A 17916-nucleotide genomic window follows, 5' to 3' on the forward strand; every position below is an offset into this window, starting at 1 on the left:
ATAAGGGACATAAAATGGAGAAACCGAGGTGTCCACTCAAAACCATTCAAATGTGCATTTAAACTGAATATAATGCATATAATATGCATGATTAAGCTAAAAATTGCTTAAATATGCATTATACATGTTTTTATCCACAAAAAGGCCAAAACATGCAAATATGCATGGAAAAAGTACACATATTTGGAACCGGAAAATAATGATACGTACTAAGTTCGAGCTATGTCCTATGTTCCTATAAAAACATGCATTTGCATGGAATTCTCGTCTCTAGTAATTAGAAACAACGACACTGATGTCCACATAGCTTTAAAGATGCATCTTATCCAGTTCATTTAAAAATATTATTAATTTTTGTAATATGTCATCACGAGATGCACTATCACCTTTACTTTTTAACTTCGCTCTAGAATGTGCCATTAGGAAAGTTCAGGATAACACAGAGGGTTTGGAATTGAACGGATTACATCAGCTTGTTGTCTATGCGGATGACGTGAATATGTTACGAGAAAATCCACAAACGATTAGGGAAAACGCGGAAATTGTACTTGAAGCAAGTAAAGAGATAGGGTTGGAAGTAAATCCCGAAAAGACTAAGTATATGATTATGTCTTGTGATCAGAATATTGTACGAAATGGAACTATAAAAGTTGGAGAATTATCCTTCGAAGAGGTGGAAAAATTCAAATATCTTGGAACAACAGTAACAAATGTAAATGACACTCGGGATGAAATTAAACGCAGAATAAATATGGGAAATGTCTGTTATTATTCGATTGAGAAGCTTTTGTCATCTAGTCTGCTGTCAAAAAATCTGAAAGTTAGAATTTATAAAACAGTTATATTAGCGGTTGTTCTGTATGGCTGTGAAACTTGGACTCTCACTTTGAGAGAGGAACAGAGATTGAGGGTTTTTGAGAATAAGGTTCTTAGGAAAGTATTTGGGGCTAAGAGGGATGAAGTTACAGGAGAATGGAGAAAGTTACACAACACAGAGCTGCACGCATTGTATCCTTCACCTGACATAATTAGGAACATTAAATCCAGACGTTTGAGATGGGCAGGGCATGTAGCACGTATGGGCGAATCCAGAAATGATATAGAGTGTTAGTTGGGAGGCCAGAGAGGAAAAGACCTTTGGGGAGGCCGAGACGTAGATGGGAAGATAATATTAAAATGGATTTGAGGGAGTGGGATATGATGGTAGGGACTGGATTAATCTTGCTGAGGATAGGGACCAATGGCGGGCTTATGTGAGGGCGGCAATGAACCTCCGGGTTCCTTAAAAGCCGGTAAGTAAGTAATATGTCATCACGATTCTTTGCCCTGAATTAACTGAGCCTGACATTTTATTAACATCTTTCTAGTTACGTCTTATTCCTTAGTTAATACAATAACATTAGCTTCATTAATACTCCTTTCTTTAGCCACACATTGTTTAATGGACTTGTACAGAGTTTCGCACCCGTAATTTGATGATTTGTCCGTGCTTCCCATTTCAGGAACCGCGCTCTTTCGCCTTAAGATGATGCTCGTTGTCGGCGGAGCGAGAGGAAGGATGAGATGGTGGAGATGGGGGAAGCGGCGAGGCGGGCGACTGATGCTGCGGCTCCAGCGATGGGATCAGTCTCAGCCAGTCTTCGACGGAGGAGGCAGCAGATAGCAGCCAACGAGGCGCGCGGGACCGACCGGGCGATCGCGAGCAGCACAAGCATGCGTCTCGTCTGATTGTGCGATTCGAGAAGGCTTTTGACAATTTTATGAACATCACTTCGACATGGATGCTTCGATTCTCTCGTGACGTAATCCACATACGGGACACTTAAGACTCTTATTATATTAATGAGAACTATTTCGTGTACTTCTGTGCATGGTATTTCCGAAAGAAGCCGAGAATCATAGAAGATCAGTGTTATACATCTAGTCTAGTGAGTTGGAAACTGTCAGCGTTGACAGTCCGCGCATGACTCTGTGTGAGCCGGACTCTACACGTGGTTGAGAGATCAAGCATGTGGCACCGGAATCTGCCCTGCAGCGGCGGCATGGCGCTTTGGATTATGCTCTTCGTGACCGTAGTAGCCCCCGCGGGAGCTGTACAATACCCTGGACAAGGCATTGATGTGGACAATGCCCTACAGCCGGCACCCGCAGGAGGGTGAGTAATACATTAACTCTCTTATATTAACCCTTTTTGTGTCATGAAAGAGATGTCTTGTCTATTCTGTTTTCAGTTTATCGCTCCTGAACACGACAGAGAAACAACATTTCGATGCTATTATCGTATTTACAGTATATAAAGTAAATGTTATTTCCTCAATCTGAACTAAACTACTATGGATTCAAATTCGTTTTTCCTTGTATGAACTTTATATTTCGTACTCTTTAAGTTGATCATTCTTAGAAGTGACAAACAATTTTTTTAATGTCTTCGTAATGTTTGTAAGTTGTCGTTAAAATGATTTAAGATGTTTTATTTAATGAAAATATCTATAGACTACGAGATGAACCGTAAGTAATGTCATTAATTTCAAGGAGTTATTCTTTCAGATATTTCAAATAAAAAGTTTAATTTAGTTTTGCTAGTTCTTGTTTCCCTTTCGAGATAAAAATTATTCTATACGAAATATTTCATAGCGTGTTTTGGGAAAGCCATTGATTTAGTTCCCAATATGTTTTCAATTTGAGGAAACAGTGTACGGGTATTATGGTAATAAGTGATTGAAGGAATTTTAGTTTTGGAAAATTCCTTTCCAAAACGAAAAGTTACATTTGTTTGGATCGAATTTCTGCGTATTTAAAGGGCAAAACTAAAATTCTTTCAATCATTTACTATCATAATACATTGCGCTCTTAAATTGACCGAGCATATTAGGAATTCAAGTAATGGCTTCCCAAAACACGCTATGAAATGTTTAATAGAAAATAATTTTTATCTCGAAAAGGAACCAAAAACTAGCAAAATTATATTAAGAATTTTTCTTTGAAATATCTAAAAAAATAACTACCTGAAGTTGGTGGCATTACTCACAGTTGACTTTGTATAAATTTGTCCTTATGAGAAACGAGCTCACTGAAGGAGTTGTGGATGTAAAAGTGTCTGAATATGCTATAAGATAACACCCTGTCACATTTTCCTCAACTTGAAATGAAAAGGAGCTGCCTAGCACAATTTAAAATTTTCTGATTATTAAATTGTTGTTTGTAATATAAACACGCTGAAACATATTACAAAGAAGGACTGTATGCGTGATATAGTCTATATGTTTGCATGCCAAGTTTTATCACAAACGTCTCTCTCTATCGTAATGATTATTCTCTCCTAATATATTCCGATAATGTGAAGTCGTGCCAGCCTCATAACTTGCTCTTTGTCTTCAGTTCATTCGTTTAATATCAAAGCTTAGATATCGTGATCATTATGATGAAAAGTTTCACATGAAAAGATTTAGAGAGAATCGTCTCTTTTCTATATCGAGAGCGGGGTAACCATGAAGAATTGGCGGAACGGTCGTAAGGCTAACGGGAACACTCGAGGAAAATTTTCCACCACATATATGATTTTCGCCTCATCATGACTTACACCACTTGCCTAAGAGTAAACTTTCACTACTTACAGATCTAATAGCAGTAGAAAAGCATCGTCACTTTGAGGATTAACTATTATTTTGAGACGAATTATTTGTTTTATATCTTACTTGTTTTATGTTAACTGCACTAATTCAAAATTATCATAACTATCATTATCATCAAATACAGGATTTAAGTCCCTGAATGTTTCCGTTTGTACAGAATTTAGTTTAGTTTTACAGCTAACCTCTCCGAAGTTCCTTCTGTATGACAACATTCTATTTTCTCATTGGTTTCTAAATTGTATACTGAAATGATATCTGATATGGCTCCAATCTGTATAGACAGTCGTATAATTTTAGTTTCTGTAACCTTGAAGTGTATATATTTAACTCGTTTCGTATTTCTTCGTTTGTTCGATGAGTAAGTAAAATGTAACGTATTAATTATTGAAGTAATTTCATTTTTGCTGTCTCTTTTGGTTCAACTAATTGTTACTGATAGACAACATTTTTAGTCATGTCAGCACGAAATAGCAAAGACTATATAAAATATATCATATATCTGCATATATTATCTTAATTTTAGTAGAAGTCGTTAATTGTTAATATTTTTTAAATTTTATTGTCGTCCTTGCTACGTAGCTACGTAGTCCAGACAGCCAGGCGGTTCGGGTTCGAGTCGGTCATTGAAAAAATCCATGGTTACTTTTATAGCGAAAAGGTCGTGCTTTGGATTTTCTTCCGTTTCCTCATGATAGACGGTGACATAATTCCAGCTGATCCTCATTCCATTATCGTATTCACAGCATTTTTTCGATCGCTTGTTGACGACGTGCAGAAGGGGGATGATCTAGGAGTATATGGGGATGTCTGCATGAAACTTTGATGTGCAGCGAGCTTTAGTGTAGTCAGCTGGTATGAATTACAATAATAGTTCACTATGGTGGACTAACTCAAGGTGTTCACATTCTCCTTCAGGATGATAATAAGCATAGATAATAATAATAATAATTATTATTATTATGCCTATTATTATTACTATTATTAGGCTGTATTATTATTATTATTATGCCTATTATTATTACTAGTATTAGGATTTATTATTATTATTATTATTATTATTATTATTATTATTATTATTATTATTATTATGTCAGTAATATGATCAGTCGTAACTAAAAATAATACAAACAAAAACCTAGAACTGAAAATCTACTCTATAGCGTGTTCTTCTAAAACTATTTTATTCTTACATATGACTTTTCTTCAAGTCCATTAACTTTTTAATATGTGTAAATATTCAAGTAGTAACTCTGTGTAACTATATTTAAGTAATGCATAGGCCTATATCTCTCTGCGTGCCATATAACCTGTCCGGTCTTCAAAACTAAGTTATCATCATCATCATCATCATCATCATCATCATCATCATCATCATCATCATTCAATTCAAGCACTAGACCTGGTGGTCCGTTGCGGTCTCACTGGTCTCATGCCATCTTTTGAATGATCTTCCAACAGATCGTTGTCCAGAAGGGCGGTAATGTAGCACTGCCTTTGGCCATCATTCTGTTGGCATTCTCTCGACATGCTGTTTCCAATTAAATCTGTAGATTTGAAGAAAATTTAATATAGGTTGGACGTTCAATTCTTCCAGTAGGTCTATGTTTCGTTTTCTATCACAAAGTGTGTATCGCGCCGTTTTTTTTTTTTTTTTCGTGAATTTCATTTCGTTGTTAGTTATACGTTGAACATCTTTTTTTTTTTTTTTTGTCAAAGTCCAGGCTTCTGATCCATAGACTAAAGTAGGTCGTGCTAAAATGTTGTACATCTTTAATAATCTTTAATCTTGTATGTGTCTGTACTAAATTAGGTTTGAAAACTGAATTGATAATGCCGATAACTTTTACAAAATTAGTTATTTTAAAATCGATATCCTTTTCTTTTTCATATGAAAGACGGTACCCTAAATATTCAAATGTGTTCACTTGTTCTAGAATTCTGTTTTCAATACAGATTTTACTTCTTATTGGATATTTACTTTTAAACGCCATAACTTTTGACTTTTCTACAGAAATGGTCATATTATAGTCTTTTGCAACTGTGTTTAAAACAAAGTTTAATACGTTAAACTAAGTTTAATAAGTTTAATACGTTAAATGTATGTACTCTGTCCATATACGCATCTACTTTGTATGTATAAATTGATGCAGTTACTGTAAATCTCCTCAGCAATTCGAAGAACATGTTTGGTTTAGATTCCTGTGCAATGTACTATTCCTACAATGACGTGGCATTTTTTTTTTCGCAAACAGCAGACTGATCAGAAGGATAATAATACTTCAAGGTTTTCGTTGTACCATACTTATTTCTATTTTCATTTCTTGGCGTGTTCAAAATTCCTTGCATATTAAAAAGTGCGATGTACAGATTGTAAAGCCCTTATACAAACGTAGAGCATTACAGTTAGTTAGATGAAGTCGTTCTCGGTAGTATAGTTAGATTCGCGATTTCAGTTCCGGCCGAGGGCTATGAATTTTGAACGGCGATGAAGTCTTCCTCCCTCCGGGAGGAAAGTAAAGGGCCTTGCCGAATATTTACGGAACTTGGAGAAACATTATCCTCGATTGAGAGCTTCAGACAGAATTTGTGAACCATTTCTCGCCCTCGATAATGTTAAATGTAGAATAATCTCTGTAGATAAAATCGTCGTTAAATAGTGTGGTTAGGTGAAGTCGGTAATTTTCCTACTACTTTTCACTCCCACTTTGCAGATAGATGATGTAACGTGTTAGCTTCTAGACATTACAATCTGTATTTAATTTTATTTATTCTGTGCTGCACAACTTTTTCCGCTGACTGCTATGTTAATTTTTCGCTCTGTAAATATATAGCTTTGTTATTTATATCCTTGAGCATTATTACACTGGACAAAAACACGATAAATCATATTATATTTTCTTGCTTATAACCAATTAAGAAATGCAATTTTAAGACAAACGGTTCCGGTCATTCTATTGTAAAAACTTTTCTATGTACACGGAAACTGGTTAGAGTTTTCTTGGGATATTGTTTTTTTTTAATTGGTTATTTTACGACGCTTTATCAACTTCTATATTTATCTAGCGTTTGGGTGAGATGAAGGTGATAATGCCAGCGAAATCAGTCTAGCGCTGAAAATGACTCAGCGTTTGCTCTTAATGGGCTGAGAGAAAAACCCGCAAAAACCTCAACCAAGTAACTTGTCTCAACTAGGATTTGAACCCGGGCCTGCTCGTTTCACAGTCAGACATGCTAGCTGTTACTTCATATCGGTGGATCCGGACATTGTTCTGAATTCTGTAATTCTGTCAGTGCTTAAGAATTCATTTCACTATTGGAAAACCTATGAAAAGAAATTTATGGGTGGTTATCAACGGTGAATTCTGCAGTGGGAGAAAACTATAGAAAATAACTTAGATCCCTCTAATTCAAGATCATTTCAGAGGTACGAAACCCTATGCTATGTTCTTTTCAAGAATAAAACCATACTATTATTTTTATCTTTTCTAAAATTCATCACGGATTTTAACCTATAAACGTCGAGTCGGTTAGTAAGCATAGTGACCACTCGAATACTGTTAATTAGGCCTGAGAAATATATGCCGTTATACTACCAGTGCGCTTCGTGCGGCTCTAACTTTGAGTAGGCTACGTCTCAGAGTCGGGGTGAGTTAACGCAGTGTCTTTCGTTCGTCTGAACTCATGCTTATCATCACGGTAAGTTAGTCCTTAGTATTTGGACGGTTGAAAGACACTCCTTTGACTTCAAAACACAACTTTCTGCTAAAGAAAAATTTAAAGACATTATTATTTTTTTTTTTTTGTTAAAGAAAAATTGCACTATTTTAAAGACATTTTATTTGCTGTCTGTAGGAAATACACCTAATATAACATTGACAAGTATCAGCCTTTTTATTTCACTATGTTGATATGGTGATGTATTACATTTTTGTTTTATACAATTTTTCATTTAATATATTGTTGCAGTGAATAACAAACCATATTTTCAAATTTTCAAAGGAGAATGATTTGCCTGTTGCTAGAAAAAACAGTCTTATATCTAGAGAAACTTCGTTCTACTTCTGCAGAAACAATGGGGAAATATTTGAAATATTTTACACAAGCATTATTTATCTCAAAACCTGTATTATTACAAATTTACCCATTTGAATTTAAGTCACGAATTTCGTCCTCGGCATCTTGCTGTTATTCTTCTTTACAGGACGTTGAATGTTGCCTGTTACGAATAGAAGCATTCAGTCGTAATGTAACCGTTCAACTAAAGATCACTGCTCAATGAAACACACCGAAATTCCCCACCCCAACGCAATTACTTACTGGTACCTAAAGTCAGAGGCGCATGAAGCGTAATGTAACGGCATACAATTCTTAGTCCTACTTATAATAGTTAATAGTAATAAAGGTATATGAGTATTTGCTATTTTCAATGTAAAAAATACATACTGCAAATTATATGTAGTGAAACTTTTTTTAACTAATATCGGGTACTTTATTGTTCGTCATTCACCCATATAAAGACAATTTTGCAGATCAGTTTACTGACAGTTACTGCCTAGGTGATCTATAAGTGGCTGGTTTACGCTACATCCGCGATGAGATGAGAGATGACATGAACTGAAACGAGACGAGATGTTGGAGATTTGGATGCCACAGAATAACCGGAGCCTCCGGAGAAAACTCGTTACCTGGACCATAGACTTGCTCATGGCATGAAGAACACTCGAAGAAAATCTTATTGGAATACTTATGTCTCCAATATGAAAGGCTAGGGAGGGAGTGTACCCGTAATCTATTTGAAAATAATATTTTGGAGACTGTTGGAATGAACAAAAATGTTCGAAGTTGGAAGACTTAGGACGGTCAGATATACAGAATATTACAGGGTAATCGTTTGGGTATGGATAAAATAACAACACCGTAAAACATTTACTACTGAACTTTATTTGTTGAAACTTTGTGCATACAACACTGAAAGATCGAAGATTCCTGAGAGCTCAACATGACCCCCATTGCGCAGCCTGCACAACTCTTAACGGTGATGCAATTCAGCCCTTGTCCATTGTAACATGAGGGGAGTGATTTGTTGAAAAGCTTGAGTAATTTTTACTCTCAGATCATCAATGTTCCTAGGTTTCTGTGAATAGACAATGTCTTTAACAAAACCCTACACGAAGAAGTCAGGAGGGGTTAGATCTGGGGAGTTTGGGTACCAAGCCAAGAGATGGCTGCTTCTCGTACTGGATTTCTCCTGCGACCTCCTGCATGTTTTTTTAACACAACCTGTTTCTACAAATGTTCCATACCACAACATTATGAAATCGTATTTAGGTACATTACGCACACCATACTCACGTCGAAATTCCCTTTGAACTCTCAAATTTAGCATACCAATTTTCATTTGTCATTTCAGATTATGCATTGTTCGTTGTCATAGGCTGTATGGAATCTCCCATCTTTTAATCATAATATAACCAGCAAGAATTTTTTTCTACTAACATAATAGCTTTATAATAATAAAGTAATATTAACCATACCCAAACGGATCAGACTGTAAATTAAAAAATGTATTTTTGAATTTTTTCGCGGAATTTGTCTCAGGTAATTGAAAAATTTCTCTCCTAAAATCTCAAATCCAGATTCGACTTCTCTTGCATTGTGTTTTCTATGTATTGTGTGAAACAGTGCATCATATTAAGGTTCCGGACCTGTAGAAATGTAATGCTGCTTCAAGTGAGTGAGGGCGAAACTTGCCAAAATGCTAACTCTTGAATGTAGTGGTGGTGACAGGAAAATCCGAGACATCCAGTCGTCACGGCATCCAAAAATGTTCACTTACATATAAGTTTCTTAGAAAATAGGCTTTTTTAATGTCTTGAAAAATATGCTGGCTTCTAAAGAAAAGGAGACCGACTCCTAATATTTTAAAAGTATAAAAGTATAATAGTAATATCAACTCCATTACAGGTCAAATCGGCTTAGAGGTAAAGACTCCCACCTTTGCTGATAATCGGCATTAATAGCAGTAGGGATATACTTGTCCATCGACTTTACCTCCAAGGAAATACTCCTGGTAGTCATTTTTATATAGTGGCTGAATAAACCCCAGGCAGAAGGGATTTGATTAATGGGGAAAAAATCCATGACTTCATCGAGATTCGAACACGCGATCTTCCGAATTTGCAGCGTTACATCTCGATTGTGAAGCTACCGCCCGCCCCTGAATATTCTGTTATTTTGAAACCCTTGATGATTATGATAATGAACAAACAACAAATAAAACATTCATAAGTTTGTAATTCCTTTCAATAATTGGAACTTAGCTGGTAAAATAATCTCCCTCGTAGAAACTTCCCTAAAATTACACTCTTTGTTGTCTTTTAAAATATCAGTAAAACTATAATAGTACTTCCAATGGCAGTTGCTGTCAATAATTCTCTATCATTTCACCTCAAGCTTTTCCTGTAGGAGTAACGAATTGAAACTGTATATAACTTTGTCAACATCGATCTTGCTCGTGGTGCATTTTGGGACTGGACCTAATATATTACATCAGAACTGATGTTATCTTATTTGGTTATTTAACGACACTGTATCAATTACGAGTTTATTTAGCGTCGATGGAAATGGTATAGAAATGAGGCCGACATTTGCCTTACGGTTGGGGAAAATCTCGGAAAAAACTCAACGAGGTAATCAGCTCAAGTGGCAATCAAACCCGCGCCCGAGCTCAACTGCTTTTTGGCAGGTAAGCGCCTTAGCCAACTGAGCTACGCCGGTGATTCTGATATTTTTAGTAAGTTATTTTACGATTCTGTATCAACATCCAAGGTTATTTAGCGTCTGAATGAAATGAAGATGATAATGCCGATGAAATAAGTCCGGGGTACAGCACCGATAGTTACCCAGCATTTGCTCGTTTTGGGTTGAGGGAAAATCCTGAAAAAACCCTCAACCAGGTAACTTGCCCCAACCGACCAGGTAACTTGCTCCGACCGGGATTCGAAACCGACCCATCTGGTTTCGCGGTCAGACGCGCTAACCGTTACTCCACAGCTGTGGACCTGTTAATGTTGATGATTATAATGGTATGATGGCGGTCATAATTTTTTAGTTGGTTATTTAACGACGCTGTATCAACTACGAGGTTATTTAGCGTCGACGAGATTGGTGATAGCGAGATGAGGTCGAGGATTCGCCATAGATTACCTGACATTTACCTTACGGCTGGGAAAAACCTCGGAAAAACCCAACCAGGTAATAAGCCCAAGCGGGGATCGAACCCGCGCTCGAGCGCAACTTCAGACCGACAGGCAAGCGCCTTAACTGACTGAGCCACGCCGATGGCTGGCGGTCATAATGGTGGTGATGATGATGAACGATAGAATGATTGAATTTCAACCGAGGAAACAGGAGTTCCGAGAGAAAATGTCCTAACACCGTCTTTAGCGCTATTTACCACGAATTCCACTTGCCTTGGCGGGGATCTCAACCCACGTATCCGGTATGGAAATCCAGTGCCTTGGTTGTTCCACTAACGGTGCGTCTCCCATTCATTATAAAAGCCAGAAAACCAAGTTGAACTCCTCTGTCTCGAATACTAAATCGGTTGTGTCATATTTTGGTAGAATATTTCATATCCGAAGAGACTGAGGGAAACCGCAAAAACCGCTGTCTCAAACCAACCATACGGACAGGGATCCTGTGTTCCGTCGTATTGTACTTGCATGAATACAGTACAGTTAAATGTTCAGTGAACATTAAAGGGGAATCGAGTTAGTTGCAGCGTAGAGCACTGTAATAAATCATGGAAAATTAACGTCATAGGCTTTGAATTCAAAATCCGTTACATGACATTAAAAAAAATAATTTAATATTCTTCTGAAAAAAATTGTGGAAGTAATAATTTCTTCAAGACTTTAACCGAACACACCTTGGCTACAAAGTTAAGTCGAGCTGGGTAGCGCAGTCGGTAGAGTGCTGGCCTTCTGTGCCCGAGGTCGCGGGTTCGATCTCGACCCAGATCATGTCAGTAGATTTACTGGCATATGAAAGAACTCCAGCGGGACAAAATTCCGTCACACCGGCGAAGCTGATGTAACCTCGGCAGTTGCGAGCGTCGTTAAATAAAACATGATTTACAATTTACAAAGTCAACGTATGATAATAATGAGAAATTTTGGGCGTCAAATGAAAAATAGGCTTGAATAGGCTTTAGCCTTGGTTTTTCTGAACTGACGCATGCAACGTTCGAGGCCCGCCTCGCACAAATCCGGACTACATTAGAGATAGTGAGTGGTTTCTATTGTTGCGAGGTCTGGGCACCTCGCATTTCGCAGCTATAGAAACCACTCACGGTCTCTCGTGCAGTCCAGATTTGTGCGAGGCCGCACGTCGCATGCGTCGGTTCAGAAAAACCAAGGCTTACCTCCTACTTGAATATATTATGGTACAACATTAGCCGAATGGCTACTTCATCGGCTTTCCGCCCCGGATACCTGTGTTCAAAGACCGATAGAATTTGTGGTGGATGAAGAAGGTTTATCGAGCGTATTTCTCCCAAGCATTCCCGTTTCCCCTACCGAAATTTTACTATTACTTCATCATTAATAATTAGAAGTTCAATGTATAGGCCTATAGACCCATTTCCGTGGTACACAACGGGCAACATTGCTGGATAATGATGTTTTAGTCAATAATATGCAATCAAGCCACCGACGTAGCTTAGACGATAGCTCGTTTGTCTGAACACTGGTCTAGGTTCTAAGAGCATGGGACTCTGGGCTCTGGGTTCGGACTCGTCAGTAGATGATAGGACCTTACCTGCAGGGCCCAGTAAGGATGGTTCGCCTGTCAGCATCGGATTTACAAATACCACCCGTGTCATACTGACGCAGTCATCTCTTATGGGGTTTACAGTGGGCCTAAACGGCCAAAGTGTAAGGATCCACCTGGATCCAGTCCTCGTGAAACCAAACAATCAGTCGAGTGCCTGAACTTTAAGTTAATAATACGTGATTATTCAGGCGTCAGTCATCATCCATTAGTATGAGGTTGTGTAGTTGGTACCACGCTCCGACCATCTTTAACATACGAGATCTTAGTAGTAGTTTTGGCAACGAGAAAAATCTCGCTACCAAACGATATTGAACCCGGGATCTTCAGTTTGTAATTAATTGCTCTATCACTTGAGCTACTATACCGCCCGATAATAACACTAGTCGACAAATTGAGACTTTTTCGTGTATCTGGTGTGTAAATGGGTAGATTTACCTAATTTTGGGATGCTGAATTCAGTGGAAGACTCAGTATCGTTCTATCATGTCAACACACAAACAGTAATACGATATTGGTAAATATGAACCATTTTAAATTCAAGCATAACATGATACTTAGAATCCCTCTAAAGTTTTCTTGACAACATAAAAAGAAACTTTTATAAACCAGCAAAATCACGTTTCAGCACACACTAGACCAGTAGTTCCCAACCTTTCTTGACTGACGACACACTTTACTGAACGTCCACGATATCGCGATACACCGGTATTTGGTTTTAATAATAATAATAATAATAATAATAATAATAATGATGATGATGATAATAATAATAATAATAATAATAATAATAATAATGATGATGATGATAATAATAATAATAATAATAATAATAATAATAATAATAATAATAATAATGCTTTTCTTCTGAAGAAAAAGGTGGTGAAACTCTGTGTAGAACATTTTATAGCGGACGCGGAGATGATTACTATTCACTGCACGGGAATTTTGTCATTTTTAACCTCATTTCGTCTAACTAAGACTTTCAAGGCCAAAGCGGAATTCAAAGAAAAACTATATAAAACAGTTATTCACACATATTTCGGTTCCATGATGAAAAATGCAAGAAAAACGTGCCGGAACGCCATTGCAGTGCATTCCGCCAGAAAAAAAGCACTCATAACTTCTATGTAGTGTCGGACATCCTGTGTTGTAGATAGGTCGATGTTAATACACAATCGACAATTCTAAAAAAAAAAAAAAAAAAAAAAAAAAAAAAAAAAAAAAAACAAGCAGCAACTTGAGTGGCATTAGAAGAAAAACAAAGGTATGTGTTAAAAATTCCAATCTATCTATCTATCTATGCTGGATGTCGGATAAAAGATTTTTATTATCGTTTTTGAAAACTCGCCTATTTAAATTAATGTGAAGTCTGCGCTTCGTGGGTTGCACAGTCTCTCTAAACGTGGCCTTATGGTTAACAGAACAACAAGTAAGTCATCTTCAAGATGCAGCAGTCTGTTCCTTTGTTTAGATTTCATTATTTTCATGGTACAAAATGCTCATTCACACAAGTATGACGTTAAAAAGGCAGTTTCAAATGTCTTTTTAGGTTATTCGCCACCATCGACTGATTTCACAAAACATTTCCGCATATAAGACACTCGGGATTTTGTTTATATTCACCTCCACGCCACGTAAAACCGTATTGCAAGTATTAATCACTATATTTACGAAACGCGGTACGTTTTTGTGAACCCTGAAAGAAATTTTCGCTCACATTATTTGAATTAGCATTGCTGTCATCTAACCCAGAACTTGATTCAGATTATTTCTCGAATTAAAAATTTATCCATGATAAAATCTAAGAAAGCACTTTTGATAAACAGTCGCACTATCACCCGTTCACACGTATATAATTACTGACGATTCTAAACTCTGTTTATTACTAAGTGGGAAGAGTAAAGGAATTATTAAGCATTGTTGCAGTGCTCACTTTCACTCGAATTATCGCTAGGCAGAAAAATTAAACTGAGCATGCATTGTTGTAGGTGTTGCACGTTCCATTGGTAAAGTCTGTCTCTAAATAAAATGTATCATATCAAAGACTTCGTTGTAAATAAAAAAAATGCGTTGTAAAAAGACTTTCTGGATGGCATAAAATTTAATTTTCAATTCCAAAATTTCGCGACACATTCCATTGGGCTTCGCGACACACCGGTTGGGAACCCCTGCACTAGACTACGGGGCTGACGTTGTCGTTAGTTGTGTTGCCTCTACCAGACAAAGCCAGTACATTTTTCGTACAACTAAATATTCTGCCATAATTATAGTGACTCTTTTGAAAACTTCTTCCACCATATATTACATACAAATACAGAGTTTAACCATCACAATCCTGGTTTACTATACACTATCCCTGAAAAAATTGCAAAATTAATAAAGTAAAAATATAAAATCTAAAATATCTCAAAACCCTTACGTGATACAGCAATTCTGAAGGCCCTTTTGGATTCCTACTTACTTACTTACTTACTGGCTTTTAAGGAACCCGGAGGTTCATTGCCGCCCTCACATAAGCCCGCCATTGGTCCATATCCTGAGCAAGATTCCATTCTCTATCATCATATCCCACCTCCCTCAAATCCATTTTAATATTATCTTCTCATCTACGTCTCGGCCTCTCTAAAGGTCTTTTTTCCCTCCGGGCTCCCAACTAACACTCTATATGCATTTCTGGATTCGCCCATACGTGCTACATGCCCTGCCCATCTCAAACGTCTGGATTTAATGTTCCAAATTATGTCAGGTGAAGAATACAATGCCTGCAATTCTGTGTTGTGTAACTTTCTCCATTCTCCTGTAACTTCATCCCTCTTAGCCCCAAATATTTTCCTAAGCACCCTATTCTCAAACATCCTTAACCTATGTTCCTCTCTCAAAGTGAGAGTCCAAGTTTCACAACCATACAGAACAACCGGTAATATAACTGTTTCATAAATTCTAACTTTCAGATTTTTTACAGCAGACTGGATGATAAAAGCTTCTCAACCGAATAATAACAGGCATTTCCCATATTTGTTCTGCGTTTAAGTTCCTCCCGAGTGTCATTTATATTTGTTAGGGCCTACTGTTGCTCCAAGATATTTTAACTTTCCACCTCTTCAAAAGAAAATTTCCAGTTTTTATATTTCCATTTCGTACAATATTCCCGTCACGAGTCATAATCATATACTTTGTCTTTTCGGGATTTACTTCGAAACCTATCTCTTTACTTGCTTCAAGTAAAATTCCTGTGTTTTCCCTAATCGTTTGTGGATTTTCTCGTAAAATATTCACGTCATCCGCATAGACAAGCAGCTGATGTAACCCCTTCAATTCCAAGCCATCAATAATAATAATAATAATAATAATAATAATAATAATGATGATGATGATGATGATGCCCAAATGAAAGAGTAAAACTCGACAATATTTCATGTCTTATCGACATCTGTTACTCTTTTCACTGTTTCGTTCCGCCTTCCCCCCCCCCCAAAGGGGAAATAATCCGAAATCATTATTTGAATCCGTGCTCCACCATGGACGACCAACACTGCTCGGTAAGCAGCGAAGAAAAACATTAAGTAAAGAATCATCTCCTTCAACCGACCTGGATTCGAAAGAGGAGGATAGAATTTGAATTTTCTTGTCAGCTTCTTCATCTATGATCGGTTGATCGCGTAAAGTCACATCTGCGCGGTGATGTCATTCTCAATCTCCTTCCTCGTAAATATGTGGCTGCCAATAGCGATGTGGCTTGTGGTTTTCCTCAGCCACCGTCATCGGTTCGAATATCACCCTGACTCATGCATCTCGTCATCCTGTGCGCGCAGGTTTCGGACAAATATTTATTTATAAGGAGTGATCCGCACAGATAACACCGTAAACACAGCGGAGGAAAGAACAAGGTGGATAGAAACAGATCTGCTTCCCAGATGAATCCGCAAGGGCTTCTACAGCTGACGTGGCTTCTTACTTAAGGGATCAATGTTCGGTCCCTCTGCCTTCTGCACTCGAAACAGTTGTGGCCAAGATTTTTTCTCAATACTATTGATTTTCATTCTACCATTGGTCCATTATCTATATATCTCTGTCTCATCATCTGAGAAGACTGCAATAACAGAAAAGTTGTTGAAGTCTTTAAAAATAATTGCAGTGGAAGAAAAGTTTCGATTCTATTGTTTTCATTGCTGATGAAATAGAACACATGGCGTTTCATAAGAAAAGAGAGCAGATGGGGTACGTTATCAGTGGACACAAGTTTACTATACCGAGAGCTTTGATTACGTCACGAGGTGGGGGAAGGGGTCTTACCTACAAGATACAGTCATTGTACGCGCAAAGCTCTCTGATGTTACACGTGCTGTCTTAGAGATTTCAATACCTATGCATTCCCTGGCGTATTTGAATTTCCTGTCTTCTTCATATTCTTCTTTATTGGTCCTTCTATACTATTTCCTGTATTTACTTTTTTCCTATCGCAGTCCTAATTAGTTCTACTTGTGTTTATCGTAAGTGCAAAGCATTTATTTGTCTTTACATTACAACATAGTTTACGATATGCCGAAAGAAAAGAAGCCTCGGCATGTACAATTGCAGCGATTTGTTGAGGAGTTCGGCGGTATGTACAATTGCAGCGATTTGTTGAGAAGTTCGGATCGCAGCACTATCCTATAGATGATGAAAAACTTATATGCATGGTATGTAAAGTCAATCTATTGGGGAACAAGAGACACCATGTACAAAAACACTACAACTCTAAAAGACATAAGGAATGTTTTAATGTTGAATTCGAAGAAAATCGAAGCTATTCCCACGAGTTCAAACATGGAATGTGATTTTTACCAAGACTTGTGCCACATGTTCGTTAGGGCAAATATTCAATTTAAAAATTGGAACACCCATGTGTCAGATCATTTTTGCAAAAATATACAGGTAGAACACTACCCCGACGATCTACTCTTCGTACGGGTTATTTAGCAAAATGTTATGAAGATTTCTTACATGAAATTAGAGAAACCTTAAAAGATGAAAAATTGTGGGTGTCTATAGACGAAACGACAAATATTGCAAACAGATCCGTTGCTAATGTTATTGCTGGGGCATTTCAAACTGAAGGTGTGGGCAAAAAGCTTCTATTGACATCCGAAGAGCTAGAGAAAGTAAATCATGTTACCATTGCAGTTCTATTTGAAAAATCAATGCGATTATTGTGATCTGACGAAATGAAAGCAGAAAAGCTTAATGAAGTACAGTATATTGTCGTGCACTGTAACAAATGCAGTCATGAAGAAGAGCAAAGTAGTACAGAGAAAAATACTATGTTGTCTATGTTGTTGTATTTATGTATATACAATATATTATTCTTATGTAGCTACATTAATATCATGTAACACAGGAGTATGCATGTTGTAATTATATGTACAATATAAACAATAGGTTATTTAATATTATAAAGTGAAATAACGAA

At 37.1% G+C, this 17916-nt stretch overlaps 1 protein-coding gene across 2 annotated transcripts in view; it reads left to right on the top strand.

Moving 5' to 3' along the window:
- The first annotated feature begins 1639 nt into the window (after positions 1-1639).
- Positions 1640-17916, top strand: part of LOC138712024 (fibrillin-2-like) — a 603403-nt gene continuing 587126 nt past the window's right edge. The window contains exon 1 of one of the 2 annotated variants that reach the window (XM_069843407.1): positions 1640-2155. In XM_069843407.1, the coding sequence (XP_069699508.1) occupies positions 2010-2155 (146 nt within the window). In that variant the 5' untranslated portion in view covers positions 1640-2009. The remainder of the gene's footprint in view (positions 2156-17916) is intronic. The other variant, XM_069843408.1, reaches the window with a different exon arrangement.

This window comes from Periplaneta americana, chromosome 13, assembly GCF_040183065.1.
Source record: "Periplaneta americana isolate PAMFEO1 chromosome 13, P.americana_PAMFEO1_priV1, whole genome shotgun sequence".
In the NCBI taxonomy this organism is placed as follows: domain Eukaryota; kingdom Metazoa; phylum Arthropoda; class Insecta; order Blattodea; family Blattidae; genus Periplaneta; species Periplaneta americana.